At 44.6% G+C, this 21,130-nt stretch overlaps 1 protein-coding gene across 5 annotated transcripts in view; it reads left to right on the top strand.

The window, feature by feature from the left end:
- CEMIP (cell migration inducing hyaluronidase 1) overlaps positions 1-21,130 on the top strand; it is a 172,905-nt gene that overhangs the window by 130,865 nt on the left and 20,910 nt on the right. For all 5 annotated transcript variants that reach the window (XM_081838723.1, XM_081838722.1, XM_081838721.1 and 2 more), the window contains exons 12-16: positions 9,536-9,711; positions 10,923-11,132; positions 16,621-16,826; positions 19,685-19,754; positions 20,957-21,085. In XM_081838723.1, the coding sequence (XP_081694849.1) occupies positions 9,536-9,711; positions 10,923-11,132; positions 16,621-16,826; positions 19,685-19,754; positions 20,957-21,085 (791 nt within the window). The remainder of the gene's footprint in view (positions 1-9,535; positions 9,712-10,922; positions 11,133-16,620; positions 16,827-19,684; positions 19,755-20,956; positions 21,086-21,130) is intronic.

Genomic DNA, 21,130 nt, shown 5'->3' with positions numbered 1-21,130 from the left:
TAGAGGTGTGTGATTTTATCGTTTTCTGTTTCTCATTTTTCCAATCTTAAATTTGGTGCTCCGCTTTTTTCCCTTTGAAAAAAGGTCCTCATGCAAATTCATCAGCATTTTACTGCGAATTTTAGTGTGCAGTTTCACCTACTATGCACATCTTTGCAAATGAAATATTATCCCTAATAATATTTGCATATTATTTTCAAAAATATTTGCACTCATATGCAAACCTTAGCTTAGTTATATGCATTATTTGTAGAAATTTACTCAGCGGGAGATCTGCATTGCAAAAGTCAGAGAAGTGTGAGTTTTGCAAGCTGACTTTGCATCTTGTTTTAGAAAGTGGGATTTGGGAAAGCTCTGCTTTCAGTGTGAACTGAATCAAATTTCTCCCTTATCGCTACTTCCTGGTTTCTATAACCGAGTCTCTTTCTATCATCTGTGCTACACCAGTTACCATCTGTTTTCCTATTGCTTTTGTTCCTTCTTTCTCTCTTTGAGAGTAGGTTTGCCAAAGTGCTAACTGGAGCACAGGAAAGATAGTCTGCTAGGTTGCCGCTTCTGATGGCTGTACAGTGGTGCCTCGCAAGACGAAAAGAATCCGTTCCGCGAGTCTCTTCGTCTTGCGGTTTTTTCGTCTTGCGAAGGAAGCCCATTAGCAGCTTAGCGGATTAGCGCTATTAGCGGCTTAGCGGATCAGCTGATCAGCGGCTTAGCGGCTTAGAAAAAGGGGGAGGGGAAAAAACCCGCAGGAACTCGCAAGACATTTTCGTCTTGCAAAGCAAGCCCATAGGAAATTCGTTTTGCGAAACACCTCCAAAACGGAAAACCCTTTCGTCTAGAGGGTTTTCCGTCTTGCGAGGCATTCGTCTTGCGGGGCACTACTGTACATGCAATTATTTTGTTGTTGGTACACTGCATGTACACGCAATGAAATGTGTGCACGTGTGATTATCTACATCATCACACCTGCGTGTGCAGATAGTTATCCCATGCGGCAATGTACATATGGATTTAATGGATTTCCTAGATGTAATTATATAAAACTGCATTCCGCTGAGTCAGATCATTGCTCCAGCCAGCGCATGGACTGACTGCTACTTTCTACAAATGGACGCAGATTGTTCTTTCTAGCACAGTATATCTTGACTGCATTCCAAGGCCTGCAGCTCAGCGTTAAGTCATTTGCTTTGCACGTAAACCCCCCCCCCCAATTAAATTCTCCAAGAGGAAGGTCATCATAATATTTGATAGCACAGCTTTCAGAAAAAACAACAACAACCCTGTGTCGAAATCTTTGCAAAGCTGTTCCCTGTCAAACCAACGCACTAAATCCACTAAATTAACTCGGTAATAAGGTAGCTTTCATGTGTCTTGGGCTGCATTCGTAGTCATGTTTCCCTGACTGTTAATATTTGAGCTTTTGCACAACATAAAAGCCACTTCCAGAAATACGGCAGAAGATAGCTCAAGTTGATTGCTCGTTTCCACATTATTTGCTTTCAGAAAAAAAAAATGTTTGCAAATCACATGGAAATAAGCACTAAACCTGTGCTATATTTGGCTATATTTTTGGCAGGGAAGCTAAAATATAGTGAGGAAATGAACAGTTATGGAAACATCAGGAAACAGAATTGACTGCCATGGGAACTGCCACCTTAGGACCTTTATTGCCAGACAACCTGGGGCTTAAATCCAGGAGAAACTTTCTGCATGCATTACATGTGCTCTGCTTGCAACCCACGCACTCCTCCCCTCCCCTAATTTATACAGCAGGCCATGTGTGGAAGAGTGTGCAAAACTAAACAGTGTGGCTGGTGTCACAATAACTGTTTGTCTGCATCCACCAAGCGAAAGGTTTGACGGAACACTCGCCTTAAGCGTCACTCTAACCGCAGATCTCATTTACAGTTCTTTGGGGTGAGATGTTCTTGCCTCCGATATGAAAAGCTTTCTTTCACATCTGTCTCTCTGATGTGCCCCATGGGGCTGGTTGCGCACCAAGCGCCTAATGTAAATTGGCAGCCGGCCCCGCATTCTTGTTGCCCCAAACAGAGCAAAAACAAGAGTTCTTGCCACAACAGGTCTCTTGTGCATTGAAAACAAACACAAAACCCTATGATGCCTCTCTCGGTGTCTATGGATATCGCATTAAAGGAAAAAAATCCTCCCCTTCCAAAAAAAAGAAAGCTAAAAGGGATAAAACTTTAAAAAGGTATGCAGTACAAAACAATAGCAGCATAAGAAAGTACACATATAGTTCAGTATCTGAAGAAGTGTGCATGCACACGAAAGCTCATACCTAGAACTAACTTAGTTGGTCTTTAAGGTGCTACTGGAAGGAGTTTTTTGTTTTGACTATGGCAGACCAACACAGCTACCTATCTGTAACTGGAAATATAGTTCAGCTGGTTAGAGCATGGTGATGATAACACCAGGGTTGCAGGTTCGATTCCCATATAGGATGGTTGTCTATTCCTGCGCTGCAGAGCGTGAAACTATGAAGCTCTGGGTCCCTTCCAATTCTACAATTCTAGGATTCTATATCCCAGCGGTGGAACAGGATGATGAAGATGATAGCTGTTATTTATTGAACTTTTAGAAGACATCTGAAGGCAGCCCTGTTTAGGGAAGCTTTTAATGTTTAATAGGTTATTGTATTTTAATATTCTGTTGGAAGCCGCCCAGAGTGGCTGGGGAAACCCAGCCAGATGGCCGGGGTATAAATAAATTATTATTATTATTATTATTATTATTATTATTATTATTATATCCAAACCTTCCTCCATAAGGAAGCAGGGTGGCAAACAAAGCAGAAATGTTCTAAAAACAATTATAAAATAAAATCTAAAAGCAGTTTTAGTCAAAACTAAAACTAAAACATCCAATGATCTTGAGGTTTCCAAGATCGCACTCTGCTGTTTTCTAAAAGCCAGAAATGAGCTACATAAAGAAATCTCATCTCATCAGGGACACTGTATTGCAACCACCCACAAAGCACAAAGCCCTGATCTATGCCACAGATATATTTTACTCCCCATAGCAAAGCAACATGGATCAGACCCTTTAATAGGCATGGTGTGGAGTTTCTATGAGGAGAGGTTCCAATGTAATTTAGGTCCCCTGTAATAAGGGGACTATGCGTACCTAGTAATCCATATTACAGCACCCACTCCAGATTCCTCTCATTGTACAAAAATAAGAAGAGCGCTGCTGGATCAAACCAAAGGACCATCTCATTGAGCACCCTGTTCTCACAGTGGTCAGGTGCCTATGGTAGAGTTGCCATATTTCAAATGGCGAAAATCCAGGCAGAAAAGTTGTGGAGCCTTTTTGGCAACATCGCAAAAGAAGGCCATTTTTGAACTATTTTTAAGGGAAATCGGCAAAAGCAGCACTGCCGACATGGGCTGCCATACGTCTGGGAAGCCCACAAGCGAGGTCTGAGTGTGAAAGCAAACTGATATTCAGTGGCAACCTGCCTGTGACAACAGAGGTAAGTACAAACAGCCGTCATGTCTAGCAATGAATGATAGCGTTGCCCTCCGTGAATTTGACTAATCCTCTTTTAAAACTGGCCGAGTCAAGGGGACATCCTGACAATGTGTGGGAGCAAATTTGCTCAGCTGTGAGTAATGCAAACGCTGTAAATTTCTGGTTCCTGAGTAAGAATTTCATTTGATTCTGCGTCGTTTATTCTGGTGGGAAAATCCTGGGGTTTTCGTGGCGAATATTGAGTAAGGGCAAAAGAGGAGGAGGAGGAGGAAGGGGGATGTATAGGATTGAAGCAGGAGGCAATAGGTGTTTTAGTAGCAGGGAAATGAAGAAAGCTGAATGCAAGACCCAGAAGAGGAAGGAGAAGGAAACACAAGTCATTTTTGGGTTCTGTCTGGACAGTCCTATTGAACGTCCCAGCCTGGTTCTTGGCTATTGTGTGTGTGTCACACAGATTTCTAGTTTCTCTAGGCACTAGAGCAACTGCCTAGAGCAATTAGATATACAGTGGTACCTCGGGTTACAGACACTTCAGGTTACAGACGCTTCAGGTTACAGACTCCGCTAACCCAGAAATAGTACCTCGGGTTAAGAACTTTGCTTCAGGATGAGAACAGAAATCGTGCAGCGGCAACAGGAGGCCGCATTAGCTAAAGTGGTGCTTCAGGTTAAGAATAGTTTCAGGTTAAGAACAGACCTCTGGAACGAATTAAGTACTTAACCTGAGGTATCACAGTATTTTAATTTAGGTAATCTATGTAATAGGCTTATGTTAGAAAATGAATATGGATTTTGAATTTGATGTTTGTAATTTTTGGGGGGGTTTTGAAAAAAAACCCCAAAACAAATTTCTAGTTTCTCTGCTGGTGGTATAAATTGCCAAATTAACCTCCTGCTGAAATAGACATGCTTGGTGTATTTGTTTTACCATCAAGCATTCCAGGAACCCAATTTATAGCTATTGTCTGGGGTGAATGTGGTATCAATACTCCGTAAGGAGAGGCCAGCAGAGGACAGCAACAACCTGAGACCCATTTCCTTATCTTGAATCTCCCCCGAGTCAGCAAAAGCACAACATGCAAACAAACACTCAGCGTGTTAGTTATATATAGAACTCTCTTAGCGCATATTCAACATTCTTGTTGGCATTTAGCATTCTTAGCATGTCTCTGCAGGTGTTAAATAATACCCAAGCCCATGCAAGCCTGAGATCTTATTATTCTAAAGCCCAGACACGTGTGCCTTTCATAAAAAGAGTTTTGTAGCATCACCAAGACATTTGTTTTGGGAAACTTGCCCCATGCCTAGGGATAACTGAATCTTACCAATTCTGATTTCACTCCGTTCCTCACTTTTCCAATCTCCACAGTTTTCAGTGCTCCATATTTCCATATTATTTTGAAACCTGCATTTCAGCACAAATTTCTCCCAATCCACCATGTTTGTATGCAATTTTGCGTAATACAGTGGTACTTCGGGTTACATACGCTTCAGGTTACAGATGCTTCAGGTTACAGACTCCGCTAACCCAGAAATAGTGCTTCAGGTTAAGAACTTTGCTTCAGGATAAGAACAGAAATCGGGCTCTGGCAGCATGGCGGCAGCGGGAGGCCCCATTAGCTAAAGTGGTGCTTCAGGTTAAGAACAGTTTCAGGTTAAGAATGGACCTCCAGAACGAATTAAGTACTTTACCCGAGGTACCATTGTATGAACATTTTTGCAAAGCAGTTCCCCCTAATATAATACGTTTTTGTTTGTTTTGCGGTAATATATGCATTTCTATGCACAATTTAAACTAGTGTATCCATTTCTGCACACGTTACCTGGCTTCAGAACTGCACTGGAAAATTTAGAGGAGTGTGAATTTTGATGGATGGATGTGTTTGACTTTGCATATTGATTTTTGGAAAAGTGTGAATTAAGGTAGAATTGCCTTCAAAGATGAACAGACCCGAATTTCTCCCCCATCTGCAACCACAATGCTTCAATGCATCTGCACCACTCCAAAGCACTTAAAATGCAAAACAGTTGCAAAGAATCCCAGGGCGCATAAACATGGAAAGCATTCTAAATCTGAAGGCCTGCCATATAAAAATCATCTGTCCAGCAAGACAAGATCGAGAATAAGTCAGAGCTTGTGGGAGATTTAAAAAATGTTAGGGGAGGGGGGAGACCGTTTGAATTGAATAATGCAACTTCTGCAATGGGTTACATTAAGTGATTGTTTGTCCACTGCTTGAACCTTACCCAGGAATGTCTTCTGGTTTTTATGCCAGTTCTATTTGCAGATTCCAGGCCTTTATGTCAGAGGGTGAAAAATAGCTAAATCTGTTCGCTGCTGCGATTAAAACACATAGCAAACTGACAGCAGAAAACGTATTTCTGTATAATCGCCCTGAGCAAATAGCCAATTATTTGAAGCATGTATGTCCCTCCAGTTAATTTTGTAGGCTTTTTGTCTGTGGACCGTATGCACATAATAAAACTTGAGCTGGCTGGAGGAAATGGTATGTTTTAAAGAATGTGGGGTTTTTTGAAAGGGGAGAGAGAAGAGGCTTTGCAGATATTGGGGATCGAGGGAGGCCATCTTCTAGGTGCCGCAGCAGAAAATGGATGGATAGCAGCAACAGCTACAGAGGAGAAAAGCTCACTTTTATTTACTATCTGCACCACTGGACACAGATGAATTCTTTTGCCCTCCTTATCAAAGTTCCGTATGAAGTTTTGCAGGGATCTCCCCTTTCTGGCTCCAGCAGGTCTCCATCTGATAACACCTTGTGCTCAGATCTGCTTCAGCTAACAACAGCCGCAGCAGGATCAAATGATACCACCTTCTCCATTCATTGAAAACTGCATTGCAAAGCGGGTGGGATAGCTCCCTCTGCCCTCCTTGTGTGACACGAAGGCATGTTGTAGCCAAGATGTGGAGCCTGCATCCGTTCTGCTATGACGGCAATTTGCAGCGAGTGTCTTTGTGCACATGGAGAGAGTCTTCTGGGCACCTGCTTTGTTCCATCCTACTGTGGCTTGAGAATTCGGAACCACAGTGGGCCTGCACAGGTTAAATGGCAGGCTTGAGTCTCAAGCTGGAGCCACCCTGAAGATGGAACAGGTTTTGTCCTCACGGTAGTGTCCTTCAAGCACAGCCATCGTTAGGTTTCCTCTATAAGTGAATATTGTCCTCTGTGGCAGGAGTGAAGAACCTTTTTGGCCCCGGGAGTGTGGTGGGCAAACTTGGCAGGTGGGTGGGGCCACCTACATGTCAATCATCTGGTGGTATCCGCTGACCAATAGGTGGGAAGTCCTGTCCTCCTTTCAAAGTTGACCTGTGAGGTGGTGGTGGTGGTGGTGGTTGTGGGGTCTGCTTCACCAGCGTGTTCCTCACAAGAAATGCCCTGGCAAAGCAAAATCAGGCAGGATAAGCAGACAGTTCAGCCCTGCTCTCTGCTTTTCCAGCTCTTTCCCTGAAGGGAACAGTTTGGCAATGGTGTCAACTGAGGACAGATGGGCATGGTTTTGGGGAAATGGCTGGTATGCAAAAATTGGCTCACTGGCCAGAGTTTCCCCACTGTCATGGGCCAGGATTCACTTTCGCCTGCTGAACAGCAGCCTGAAGGGGGAGTGATTCCACCTGCAGCTAATCAACCTTCAAGGACACAAGAAGAGAAGGCACTGATGAGAACCAGCTGCCTTCTGCCTTCTTAAACAGAGCTCTCAGCAGGAGTCAGATGCTGCAAACAACTCTTGTAGTTCTTGGACCTACCTTGCTGCTTCCTATCTGGACCCTTGAGTCTCTGATCATCTGGACTCGTTGACTTCTGGACTGTGAGACTTTGTGTGTGGGTTCTGCTCCCAGGCAAGAGTTCCTCAGAGACCCCTAGCCCCTGCTTGCTTGGTGACGGAACTCAGACGGGGCTACAACAGCCACCCTTGTTCTGTCACAGAGGACTAAAAACACTGAACCCATGGACATGGTTGCAGTTAGGGCAAAACCATGTGCTAAAGCTCATCACCTCTCACTGATGGCGATTCTGCACTGGGTTGCCACTGAATGGTAGAAAGGTAAAGATAAAGGACTCCTGGGCAGTTCAGTCCAGTCGAATTTGACTATGAGGTGCAGAGCTCATCTCCACTTTCAGGCCAAGGGAGCCAGCATTTGTCCACCGACAGCATTTCTTTTCATCTGTCCAGGATGACTAAACAGCTTCTGGTGCAACGGAACACCGTGACGGAAGCCAGAGCGTATGAAAACGCCGCTTACCTTCCCGCCACAGTGGTACCTATTTATCTGGTATGCTTTCGAACTGCTAGGTTGGCAGGAGCTGGGACAAAGCAACGGGAGCCCACCCCTGTCGCACGGATTCGAACTGTCGGCCTTACGATCAGCAAGCCCAAGAGGCTCAGTGGTTTAGACCACAGCGCCACCCGCGTCCCTGCCACTGAATGGCAGGCCCAGAGAGTTGCATAGCAGCTTCCAGGCACATTGAAATATTCATTCTTCCTCATAAAAATGATGTGCATTCTGCCTGTTTTCTTGTTTTAAAGCAGATAACCCTTCTCCTATATCTTCTTTGCAAGGAACAATTCTGACTTGGCTGTTTCTGAGCTTTTGGCATTTGTTTCCAGTTATAAATGTTGAGTATGCACGCCTCTCCTGAAAGAAAATATCTGCAAGTGTAAAACATATATGCTCCTTGAGCGCAGCATTTATTTAATGAGTGTATTGCTTGTTTTTACTGGACCAGTTCAGAATGTGGGCAGTAAGATAATCTCTTCCTGCTTCCTTCCTCCCCCCCCCCCATTGCAAAATAGCTGAATCAGGGAAGACATGGTGTGTCTGCGTGTAAAAGACACAGTGACATATGGAGGAGGGAGAAGTTTTAAAAGTCTTCTCTGGTTTGTAGAGGGTGAGGGGAAGAAGCAGGAAAGAATTCGTATATGTGTGTGCTTGTGTATGAACTGCAATATGTAAGCTGCAATCCTATGTGTGTACACTTGTTAATTAATTTTCTTACTTTGCAGTGAACATTCATAGTGGTGGTGATGATTATGATTTCTGTATATGCTGCCCATCTGACTGGGCTGCCCCAGCCACTGTGGGCAGTTTGCAACAAATTATAAAACCATAATAGCCCAGCGGTAGGACACATGCTCTGTATGCAGAAGGCTTCCCTCGCTGGCATCTCCAGGTAGGGCTGGAAGAGACATCTTCCAGAAAACCCCGAAGAGCTCCTGCTGTTCAGTGTAGACTAGTGGGTAGTCCCTGTGGTGTCCTCCATCTGTTCCTGGACTACAACTCCCATCATCTCTGAACTTTGGCTGTGCTGTCTGGGGTGATAGGTGTTCAGGAACACCTGGAGGGCCATAGGGTGGCTCACCCCTGATGCAGAGGATGCTGAATGAGAGGGACCAGTTGTCTGACTCTGTACAAAGCAGCCTCCTATCATCAGCTGGACCGATTTTTGAAATTATGTAAGGTTCCGTTCCTAGCAGTGCACTTAAGCTGCAAAAACCCCTGAAGTTCTGTGGCATGGGTAGGTAAACTAAGGCCCAGGGGCCGGATCTGGCCCAATCACCTTCTAAATTCAGCCCATGGACAGATCAGCATGTTTTTACATGAGTAGAATGTGTGCTTTTATTTAAAATACATCTCTGGGTTATTTGTGGGGCATAGGTATTTGTTCACCCCCCCCCCTCAAAATATAGTCCAGCCCCCCCCCCCAGGTCTGAAGGACAGTGGAATGGCCCCCTGCTGAAAATGTTTGCTGGTCCCTGTTCTGTGGCATCACACTGGAATAGCTGGAACAGTCAAACTTGGAAGTATGGAATCAAGATGGCAACAAATCAAAGGGCTATTGATCTGGCGGGTGCCTATTTTGCTGATAATTTCATTGCTTTGTTATGTTTGCTGACTGATTTGTGGTCGTATGGCAATTAAACAGTATATAAATCCTGTGGAATAAAAAAAGTTGAAATTCAAATTGAAATAAATAGACGTTAGAGAATGGATTTGTTAATGGCGAATTTTCGTTTCCTGCTCCTTTAGGGAAAGCAAACTACCTTCACACGGGAGAGGTGATCGATGGAGTGGACATGAGAGCAGAAGTAGGCTTGCTAAGTCGCAACATTCTCGTGATGGGAGAGATGGCCAAGGAATGCTACAATTACAACAGTGATCTGTGTTCCTTCTTTGATTTTGACACCTTTGGAGGCCATATCAAGGTATCGCTTGGTGTCCATGTATTGCTGGGTTTTTTCACCCCTGTGCTGGGACATTTGTTCCATGTGGCTGGGGGAGTCTGACATTACATTGAGCACTTGTATCTAATATATCCAATCTCAGACTTTATGTTGGTGGCAGAAATTTTATGTAGTGTGGGTACAATCGTGCCAATAGATCTATGTGCAATACTTTTCAAGATGAGAATTTATTTATGCAGCTCCTATACTGATGTGCCCTTTCATACCAAACAGCAGTCTCCTAAGCTGTGTACAAAACGATAGTAAACAATTCTAAAAAGCAAAAAAATTATAAAGTTTGGGGGGAAAGCTCAGTGGTAGAGCATCTGCTTTGCATGCAGAAGGTTGTAGGTTAAATTCCTGGTCTGAAATCCCCAAGGGCTCCTGCCTGTCAATGTAGACAGTACATCAGCTAGATGGACCCAGTACTGAGCTAGTGTTAGAATTCCTGTTCCGTGATTGCAGTCATAGGATTGTTGTCTATCACATGACAGTGTATGTTTTGACTCCACAAAGTGGGAAGTGATGGAGACAGGATGTTTGTGTCACTGTGTTCCGTGAAGTGAGACTATTGTCCTTTGTTCATTCTCTTTGCTGTCTGATGCTAGAGAGAGAGGGAGCCATGTTGCAGTGCTCCGTGTGTGTTTATATGTAAATAAAGTAGATTAGCCAAAATGCTGAGGTCTGTCACGCGAACTGCAAAGTCTCTGCAGATCCCTAAGTGTACGGATGTCTGTTGGCATTGATCGCTGTGCTGTTCGGGCAGAAGAAAGCTTTTGAAGCTCCCGAACGATTGACCAGGAGGGAGAGAACATGCCAGTCAGGCATGTGTGTCTGCCAGGGTCCTACTTGAGTGTAGGCTGACAGCTAGATGGTCTGGTTCAGTATAAGGGAGTTTCCTATGTCCTTGTTGGATTGCATCCATTGTTCTACTCAAGATCCATTAGTTTCAATGGGTCTCCTAACAACTGTCAGTAGCTTTAACAACTACACCTCCCAGAATTCTTTGGAGGAAGTGATAAGTTCTTGAAGTGGTTTGATACCACTTTAAATGTATAGTGCAGATGTGGCTTTAAAAGCGCTGGATCACACTTGTTTGACAAACGAAAACAACAACCCTGAAAGCGTCTTGCACAAGTTTCAAGCCTGCCGGTTGATGGTGATGATGATGATGTGTGTGTGTTGTTCTCTAGCTTGGCCTTGGATTTAAGTCTGTCCACATGGAAGGGATTGAACTGAAGCACATGGGCCAGCAGTCACTGGGACACTACCCAATCCACTTCCACATGTCCGGAGATGTGGATGAGAAGGGCGGCTACCACCCTCCTACCTACGTGAAAGACATCTCCATCCACCATGCCTTTTCTCGCTGTGTCACCATCCATGGCTCCAATGGTCTGCTGGTAAGAAACTTGAGATTCGTTCACCATCTCTTCCAAATTCAAAGTGTTGGTGCTGCTGGTCTGCAGGTCTACCCAGGTGCAAATAACTTCAAAAACTTGGCGCCAAAGTACCAGAAGGGCTGATTCCTAATTCATCAAAACAATCACTGAGATGCTCTGATGGGGCACTTCAGGTGGTGCGATGTGTCCCTGAGGTATGGCTGGCCTTCAGTAGGGGCTAAGCCCAGGGGTAGGCAAACTAAGGCCTGGGGCCAGATCCCGCCCAATCGCCTTCTCAATCAAGCCCACGGACAGTCCAGGAATCAGCGTGTTTTTACATGTGTAGAATGTGTGCTTTTATTTAAAATGCATCTCTGGGTTATTTGTGGGGCATAAGAATTCGTTCATTCCCCACCCCCAATATAGTCTGGCCCATCACATGGTCTGAGGGACAGTGGACCGGCCCACAGCTGAAAAAGGTTGCTGACCCCTGAGCTAAGCTTTCCTTTTGGCAGGCCTTGCCCTGCAAAACTCCCTACCAGTTTTTTCAGACATCTTTTGAAAGCAGTAGTTTTTAGGCTGGCCTTTGCAACTGAATTTGCAAAGGGAGTGACCGCCGAGACCATATCACACCAGTCCTGAAAGACCTACATTGGCTCCCAATACGTTTCTGAGCACAATTCAAAGTGTTGGTGCTGACTTTTAAAGCCCTAAACTACCTCAGCCCAGTATACCTGAAGGAGCTTCTCTACCCCCATCATTCAGCCCGGACACTGAGGTCCAGCTCTGAGGGCCTTCTGGCAGTTCCCTGACTGTGAGAAGTGAGGTTACAGTGAACCAGGCAGAGGGCCTTCTCGGTAGTGGCGCCCGCCCTGTGGAATGCCCTCCCATCAGATGTCAAGGAAATAAACAACTATCTGACTTTTAGAAAACATCTGAAGGCAGCCCAGTTTAGGGAAGTTTTTAATGGTTGGTGGTTTATCATGTTTTAATATTCTGTTGGGAACCGCCCAGAGTGGCTGGGGAAACCCAGCCAGGTGGGCAGGGTATAAATAATAAATTATTATTATTTGTAAGGCATTGATCCTGTAGTGCGGCAGGAGCTGTGCTTTGGAACTCCCTGCCTCTTGAAATTAGGCAGTAAACCCTTGCCCTCTTGGTTCCTTGTAGCCCCATTGCCCTCTGAAGTTTGGGGTGGTGGCAGCCCAGGAGATGGCATTGCCCTGGAGAGTAGCAGTCCCTGAACTGTGGAATTCCTCCCTCAAAGAGGTGTTTCTGGAACTTTCCTCATAGTTTTCATAACATGTGGGAGACACTCCTCTTTACCATATTCTCTTTGCCCTGGTTTTTGTTTAGAACTCATCCTGTTCTCTTGATTGAAATCTGTTTTAATTGTTTTTAATATTTGATTCTTTTAATTGTTGTGATCAACCCTCAGACCTGTAGGGTAAGAAATAAAAATAGCAATAATACTTTAGACGCAGCTGGGAACTTTCTTGTTTTCCCAAGCCTACCCAGACATGTAAAGTGGGTAGCTATAATTGCTTTAAAAGTTTTATTGATTTTTATCTGTGTTTTTTAATGGTGATGGCTTGATTCATATTCAGGTTTTTTTAAAACAACAACAACCACCCCTGGCTACAAGGATTTTAGCTGTGTTTCCTTCTACATTTTTATTATTTATTTCATAAAAATTAAATATCGCGTGCCTGTGAAAAACACACACCACAAAGCAGTTTACAAAGGGAATGAAACAATGAAATTATCAGTTTAAAAAAAAAATCAACAATACGCTAAAATCAAACATAAATATTCTACATTTCTGGATAGGTTTGCTTAAACCATGGAGGCAAAGGATAGCAATGATAGGACAGGCTTCTCCTCTATGGATTTGTTTAATCCTCTTTTAAAGCCATCCACGTTGGTGCCTACTGCTGCCTCTTGTGGCAAGGAGTTCCAAAGTTTAACTGTGTGCTGAATTCAGAAGTCTTTCCCTTTGTCTTTCCTGAAACTTCCAACCTTGCATGTCTACAGATTCTAGTGTTACGAGAAAGGGTTCTTTTTAGATTAGCATTTATTAATTTACCATAGATCAGAGTCTAGGTTCCTGTTCCTGTTACTACAACTGCTTTCCGATTTGTAGCCACATGTGGAGAGTAGCATGTCAGATGAGCAAGGAACCTAATGGACGTATTAACTGCAAAGCAAGGATGGCCAGAGGCCTGTTAAGTGGTAGAAAGCTTCCTGGTTATGGTACCGTAAATACTTCTGCAGTGGCCGCACAGCTGCTGATTAACATGGGCCAATCCAAACCCTCATCAGAGATTATAAGTTTAAGCCCTGATCCTGCACAGATCGATTTTTTTTTTCAGGGTGCTGCTGCCACCGCCAACTCAAATATTCAGAGTGTGACATTGCAGTGGCTCAAATGGGCGGGTCGGTTTTAGAGGATTTGGAAGCGTCCAGCTTCTCATTTTTGCCCTTTTCCAAGGAGCAAAATTATATTTAGTTCAAAGAAATTCTGGTAAGGAGCCATGTTCCTTCCTCGGCACTTCCACAGCCAAAAAGCAAGCGATGGGGAAGGAAACACAGTCAAGTTGATAGGAATGAAGAAAGCAGCTACCTCAAGGGATTTTCTGGTCGCTGCTCTTATTTTACATCCATTTTGAGATGTGATTGGATGTGCACAGGCTGTTCTTTTTGCATTTCGTTGCCATTTGACCTCCTTGCATACCACTTTCTCTCTCTTCTTACACCTGTGTGTATCTAACTGCCGGCAGAGGGTAACACTACATTTGTGGGAGTAAGCCTCATTGGACTTGGTAGGGATTACTCCTGAGTAAAACAGTACTTTCCTGGGCATCTTGTGCAAATGCATATAGAATCACCGCTCGTACTTGGGGAACCAGTTCCACCAAAATAGCAGGGCTGTTCTCCAAGTAAAACAGTTTAGGGATTTGGATGCGAAAGCGCTGACAAAATTATTGCAGCAGAAACGATATAATAAATATATAGTCAGCATTTCAGCCATAAAATGCATTGAAAAGATGTGGCTCTCTGCCCACCCCTTAGTTTGTCTGCGACTATCTGGATTGCAGAGACTGTAAGGGGCTGGCTAATCTTGTATTTAAATGATGTTACATAATTGCATCCTCTGCTAGTGGAGCAAATCTAGATAGGCTTGGGCTCATGCCACCTTTTGCATGTAAAAACGTCTGAAATATTACTCTCGCCAGCAGCAGTGCATTAAAAGCCCACCACATCCTGCTTTCCTCATTACTTTGCAAATGTGTGTGTTACAATCTGCTGAGCCACAACATTAAATTCTGGCCTGATTTATACCAAGGCTTGTTGTGGAGGGGGCTGGATGAACGCAGGGAGTATGTCATGCCAGAAACTATTGGCATACTCTATAGATTTATGGTGGGTAATACTCTGAGGAATACGCATGAGGGCCTGCTAGCTGTGGCAATGCTTGCATCTGGTGTCATTAATTCAGTTTGAGATTGACGATGCTCCTTTGCTGGAAAGGACAAATGCCATATGAAGTCTGCCCCTGAATTTAGGAGTCCAGCATTTATAAACCCTCTGATTTAAAGCCATGCCATCTTATATGTGCATGCACAGAAAGTGATTTAAATATATATATATTCCCAGCAAATCTAGGGGCATCCTGATTGAAATTTACTCGGAGTCGAGAGTGGATTTCATGCTCTTTATTCAGCTCATAGTGGTGAGGAGGAATGGAAGTTCCCCCAGAATGTCTGCCTTATATACATTACTTACACAATGGGCCCCACGAGATTGGCTAATTCTGGGATTCTCCTGTAGGCCAATCAGGTTGTGGATTCCCATCCACCTGGAGCTGGATTGGGTGGCTCCTGTGGACCAATTAGACTGCTGCATTCTGAATCCTATTGTTCTAGGACCAATCAGACTGCTGCATTCTGAATCCTATTGTTCTAGGACCAATCAGACTGTTGCCTTTTGGATCCTATTCAACTCAGTACATAACACTGATGCTCTTCTCAGACATGGTTTTCACATGTTGCAATGTGGATTCCTGATTACAGTGGCAATGAAGTCAATGAAGGGCTTTTAGTACATGCTCAGGGACACACTTGGCACCAGCCAACAACATGCAGTTGCAAGAAAACCCTTGTGCGTGTCAACCCCTTCGAAATGAGCGTGATGCACTCCTACAATGGAACGGTACACTGATCTGAATCATCATCAGCTGATCTGAATCATGCCGCCTTCATCTCTGATGGAAATAAGACATAATGACTTGCCTCTGTTTTTTAGCTTTAAACTGGTTTAAGAAGAAATGTGTCCAAACCGTAATGTAGACGAGCTATAGATGGTACCTCATTTCCTTTTTCAGGGTTCCTTTTATCTCAGGGACGTCCATTGCATGCAGAAGGTCCTCAGGCTCCATCACTGGGACACTGAGTTAAAAAGGATCGGCTTGCAGGTGATAAGGGGACATTGCCCAAGCCGCTGGAAGCCAGAGTAGATGCTCAAAGGCTGGATCTACAAAGCTTGCATCCACAACATGGTTCCCCCCCCCAAAGAATCCTGGGAAGTGTAGTTTGTTAAGGTGTTGAGAATTGTGGCTCAGGCAAGCTACAGTTCCCAGGATTCTTGGGGAGAGAAGCCAGGACTGTTAAAAAGTGTTGTTAATGCATAGTTTGGATGTGACCCAGTATAAGGCAACTTCCCGCGATCCTGTCCCATTAGATCAGGGGTCAGCAACCTCTTTCAGCTGTGGGCCGGTCCACCATCCCTCAGATCATGTGGTGGGTCAGATTATTATTATTATTATTGGTGGGGCAGGAAATGAATGAACTCCTATGCCCCATAAATAACCCAGAGATGCATTTTAAATAAAATGACACATTCTACTCATAATAATATTAATAAGAATTTATTATTTATACCCCATCCATTTGGCTGGGTTTCCCCAGCCACTCTGGGTGGCTTCCAACAGAATATTAAAATACAATAACCCTCATTTACCCATGTAAAAACATGCTGATTCCCAGACCATCCGTGGGCCAGACTGAAGAAGAAGAAGAAGAAGAGTTTGGATTTGATATCCCGCCTTTCACTCCCCTTCAGGAGTCTCAAAGCGGCTAACATTCTCCTTTCCCTTCCTCCCCCACAACAAACACTCTGTGAGGTGAGTGGGGCTGAGAGACTTCAGAGAAGTGTGACTAGACCAAGGTCACCCAGCAGCTGCATGTGGAGGAGCGGGGAAGCGAACCCAGTTCACCAGATTACGAGTCTACCGCTCTTAACCACACTGGCTCTGTTGAGAAGGTGATTGGGCCGCATCCTGCCCATGGGCCCCTGCATTAGATACTCTCAGCATTGTTTCACAGGTTGTTTTTAAGTTGAACATCATTAATGCCATGAGCCTCACAATTACATCTAGGCAAGGTGCTGTTCTGAGCAACTAGGAAGACCAGCCTCGTATCCATGCCCTCTCCCTTTTTTATATCCACAGGTCAAGGATGTTGTTGGGTATGACACACTTGGACACTGCTTTTTTACCGAAGATGGCCCTGAGGTACGCAATACTTTTGATCACTGCCTTGGACTCTTGGTGAAACCCAGCACATTGCTGCCCTCTGACCGAGACACAAGGATGTGCAAGACGATCACAGAAGGAGCTTACCCAGGATACATCCCCAAACCTAGACAGGACTGCAAGTGAGTCAAAAAACAAACTTCTAATTTCCTTTGGCTTATAGAACTGATTTGCCTGGTGTATCTTAGTGTACCATTACATCCCATTGGGAAGCTTCTTAGTCCTATTATTGTTGCTTAGTCGTTTAGTCGTGTCCAACTCTTTGTGACCCCATGGACCAGAGCACGCCAGGCACTCCTGTCTTCCACTGCCTCCCGCAGTTTGGTCAAACTCATGCTCGTAGCTTCAAGAACACTGCCCAGCCATCTCATCCTCTGTCGTCCCCTTCTCCTTGTGCCCTCAATCTTTCCCAACATCAGGGTCTTTTCCAGGGAGTCTTCTCTTCTCATGAGGTGGCCAAAGTATTGGAGCCTCAGCTTCAGGATCTGTCCTGCCTAAACCATGCTTGAAAAGAGAAATCACCTAAATTTCCACTGTGCATCTCTCTCCCCCCCCCCCTTGAAAATCACAGCCAAAATGAAGCATTTTTAGTCCTTCAAGTCTCAGTGGGGAGAGACTTGGGTACACACTCAAGCGAGAGGAATATTGCATTAGTTTTCCTGGTTATAATGCTGGCGCTTCTCCTGTTTTCTAATGTTCCTTTCACACAGGGATACCTGTTGTGTTAGGGAACTGTGGCTTTTTGACCGATATACAAGCATGTTGTGCTAAATTTCATTCACACCTGTGACACAACAACAAACAACATTAGATGTCGCTGCTCCCCCACTCTTTCCACAAATGTGTGCTTCTGCTCTTCTAAGAAAATGACAGGAAAGAAATGTATGCTGGGATAGCTCCCCGACTTTCATCACTTTACTTCTATGGATTTTTTTCTGGAAGCAATTAAACATGGAAAAGAGTGCGAATCTTCCACCATATTCCGCTAGATCCCTGGAAGTGGTTTTTACATTGTATGAAAGCTTGAATATAATAGGAAAATAGACACGAGGGAAACGGAATATACTGTTGTATACAACACAGCTGTAATTAATCTCTCATATTCAAATCAAAGATTAGTACTTAAAGGTAGGGTGCTGTCTGTTATTATTTAGTGCATGGCAACCCAGGTATACCAGTGTTTAAATGTTGGGGATGTCCACAGCGTATGTCACAGTAAACAGTGGCAAGAAAAAAGTCTTGCATACCTGGGATTCCATTACATTAGTACATTAGGCTACATTAGCCAAGAAACAGCATTTTGAATGCATTATAAACATGTAACACCAGATGGCCCCAGAGAGCAAGAAAAAAATCTAAGCAATTTTCCATAGCGGTTTTTTCTCCTTTTGTTATAACAATTTAATTTCTGACTTATTTATTGTGTTTTATTCCTGTGTGTAAATCCACCCCTGGGTTGCAACGTAAAATGTGTTGTGATCTACACTGGCAGCCACAAAGACTAACAAATTAATGGGACAGTTTTGTAAGTAACGTTAAGCCTAAGTATGGCTAAGTATAATTCTGCAAGCATCCAGATATTTGCAGGAAAAATCTCTGCCACTCTGCAGGAAAAATCCTCCTCCAGTCCTGCTGCTGTGAGCTAAGCCATGTGTTAATATGGCTGGTTTTGTGGTTTGTCATGCTCTAGACAAATCATGAGTCAAGAGCAAACCTTAGTTACAGCTTGTAACTTATCTGGATCAAGATAAGCCATGAGCCCAGATTTGGATAGAACACCAAGCCAAATCATGGAGGAGCAAAGCAGGTGTGTGTGTTTTTTCCTTGCAAGTACCCATGCTCACACATTCACTTCTAGCTGTGCTTTGGCTTAGTGTTACGTGCAAACTATATCTCAATTTCATGGCAGGAATGTGTATGAGATTTGAGCAAAACGATATATTCTTTTCAAAAAGGGAGTTTGGCTGGAAACAGACACATTTTATAGCATTATGTTTTAATAGCCATGTGAATCCTGGGAAATAGGCAATATGCGAGATAATTTCAGTGCCAGCCAGGACTTGGCCAAGCAAGTGACCATGAAAGTCAAGCTGTTTGCTAAACAAGTACCTTTAAATCCTTCAGGGATTTCAGGTACCATGAAAGCACGAAAATTCAATCAGATTCTTACTTAAGGCAACCCCTAGCAAACTCGGGGCTTCCTAGAGGTTTTCCTTACTTCCTTTTTTGCTGACTCATATGTGGAAACATTCGTCGCGGCATAAAACATAATTGATATAGGATAGTTTCATAGCCATAGAAATTCCTTCTGGGATTCCTAAAGGCTTTCAAGGCAGGGCTGTGTCGCAAGTGTGACAGCTGTAAAGATGCTGTAACAGCGACACAGGAAGGTGCCTTGTGCTGAGTCAGAACATGGGTCCATCTGCCTCAGTGCTGTCTGCACTGACTGGCAGCAGCTCTCCTGGAGATGCCAGGGATTGAATCCCGGACCTTCTGCAGGCAAAGCAGGTGTCCTGCCATTTTACTAAGGCTCTTTTCCATGGTGGTGGTAAGAGAGAAAGAGAGATCAAAGTAACTCTGTTCTGTAAAGGAAAACTTCTCTGCTCAGTTATATAACCTGCTCAGTTATATAACCTGATTAAATATACAGTTGTACCTTGGATCCCGAACGCCTTGGTATTTGGATGTTTTGGCTCCCGAATGCCGCAAACTTGGAAGTGACTGTTCTGCTTTGAGAATGTTCTTTGGAACCCGAATGTTGGTCGGGGCTTCCTGGGCTTCCGATTGGCTGCAGGAGCTTCCTGCAGCCAATCGGAAGCCGTGCCTTGGTTTCCGAACGTTTTGGAAGTCAAACAGACTTCCGGAACGGATTCCATTCGACTTCCAAGGCACGACTGTAATGCCCTTCCCTCTGCACACTCCATTTGGGAATTGTGTTTTTTTGTTTGTTTACGCTTGTCTTTTCCCGTCTAACCAACAGTGCAGTCTCTACCTTCTGGCTGGCCAACCCACACAACAACCTTATAAACTGTGCAGCTGCAGGATCCGAAGTGAGTGCAAAGGGAAACAATTGCCTAGTGGTGCAGCAATAAAACTGCTAGTGCATTTGCACAGCTGAGCAGGGTCTGGTATGGTTTCAAATTGGATGGGAGACCACATTTTGAGATTCCTGCATTGCAGGGGGTTGGGCGGCTAGATGACCCCCGGGGTCCCTTCCAACTTTACAGTTCTGTGATTCCAGCTGTAATAACCTTGGGATTCTAATCCTCCACCCCACTACAACCTTTCAGGTTCCTGATGAAACAAAAGCTGTTTGTGTCTGTTCTGAAAACCAGGCACAATGCCTTAATACAGTTTGGGGTGGAAACAAAATCCTGACTCATTTCTGAGCCCAGCTTTGGCTGGGGAGGGAGGGATATAAATAAAATTTATTATTATTATTATTATTCCACCTGCCTTGTGCGAGATCTCAGAGCACAGTTGGCAGCATTCAATGACCCGTTCCATTAGTGTCAGGACTTTTGGCTGTGTAATGGAACTCCCCACCCACCTCTCATTGGTGATACATCCGGGCTGTCCTCGTTTTTACTTTTTGAAATAATGGCAACCCTACCTCTCCCATCGGGGACGCAGGTGGCACTGTGGGTTAAACCACAGAGCCTAGGACTTGCCGATCAGAAGGTTGGCGGTTCGAACCCCCGCGACGGGGTGAGCTCCCGTTGCTCGGTCCCTGCTCCTGCCAACCTAGCAGTTCAAAAGCATGTCAAAGTGCAAGTAGCTCAATAGGTACTGCTCCGGCGAGAAGGTAGACGGTGTTTCCTTGCGCTGCTCTGGTTCGCCAGAAGCGGCATAGTCATGCTGGCCACAACCCGGAAGCTGTACACCGTCTCCCTCGGCCAATGAAGCGAGATGAGCACCGCAACCCCAGAGTCGGCCACGACTGGACCTAATGGTCAGGGGTCCCTTTACCCTTTACCTTTCCCATCACTGTTCTGGGTCATCCCCCCCAACCTTTAAGTGCAGATTTGGGGAGGCCGTGGGACACACACAGGGAAAGGAGGGGGCAAGTTCCCTGGCAGAAGTAACAGTCCTTGTGCTGGCAGAACGAGTGTTTCCCAAAACGAATGGTTGTACTTAGTTCCCTCCCCACGCCCCGCCCCACCAACGTGCAGGCTTCTGCTTTTCACTGTTTTTAATATCTCACGTATCCCAAGTCTGGCATAGGCTGAATCTGTTGTGTTCTCTCTTGCAGGAAACCGGGTTTTGGTTTGTTTTGCATCACGTACCGACGGGACTATCTGCAGGAATGTATCCCCCTGGCTACTCTGAGCACATTCCAATGGGGACGTTCTATAACAATCGGGCACATTCAAACTATCGAGTGAGTACACATGCAATTGGAAATTAAGTTCCTATCTTCTTCTTC

Source organism: Podarcis erhardii (genome assembly GCF_964252035.2).
Source record: "Podarcis erhardii genome assembly, chromosome: 14".
In the NCBI taxonomy this organism is placed as follows: Eukaryota; Metazoa; Chordata; class Lepidosauria; order Squamata; family Lacertidae; genus Podarcis; species Podarcis erhardii.
The sequence above is the reverse complement of the archived record's forward strand: the minus strand, read 5'-3'. Positions and strand labels throughout refer to the sequence as shown.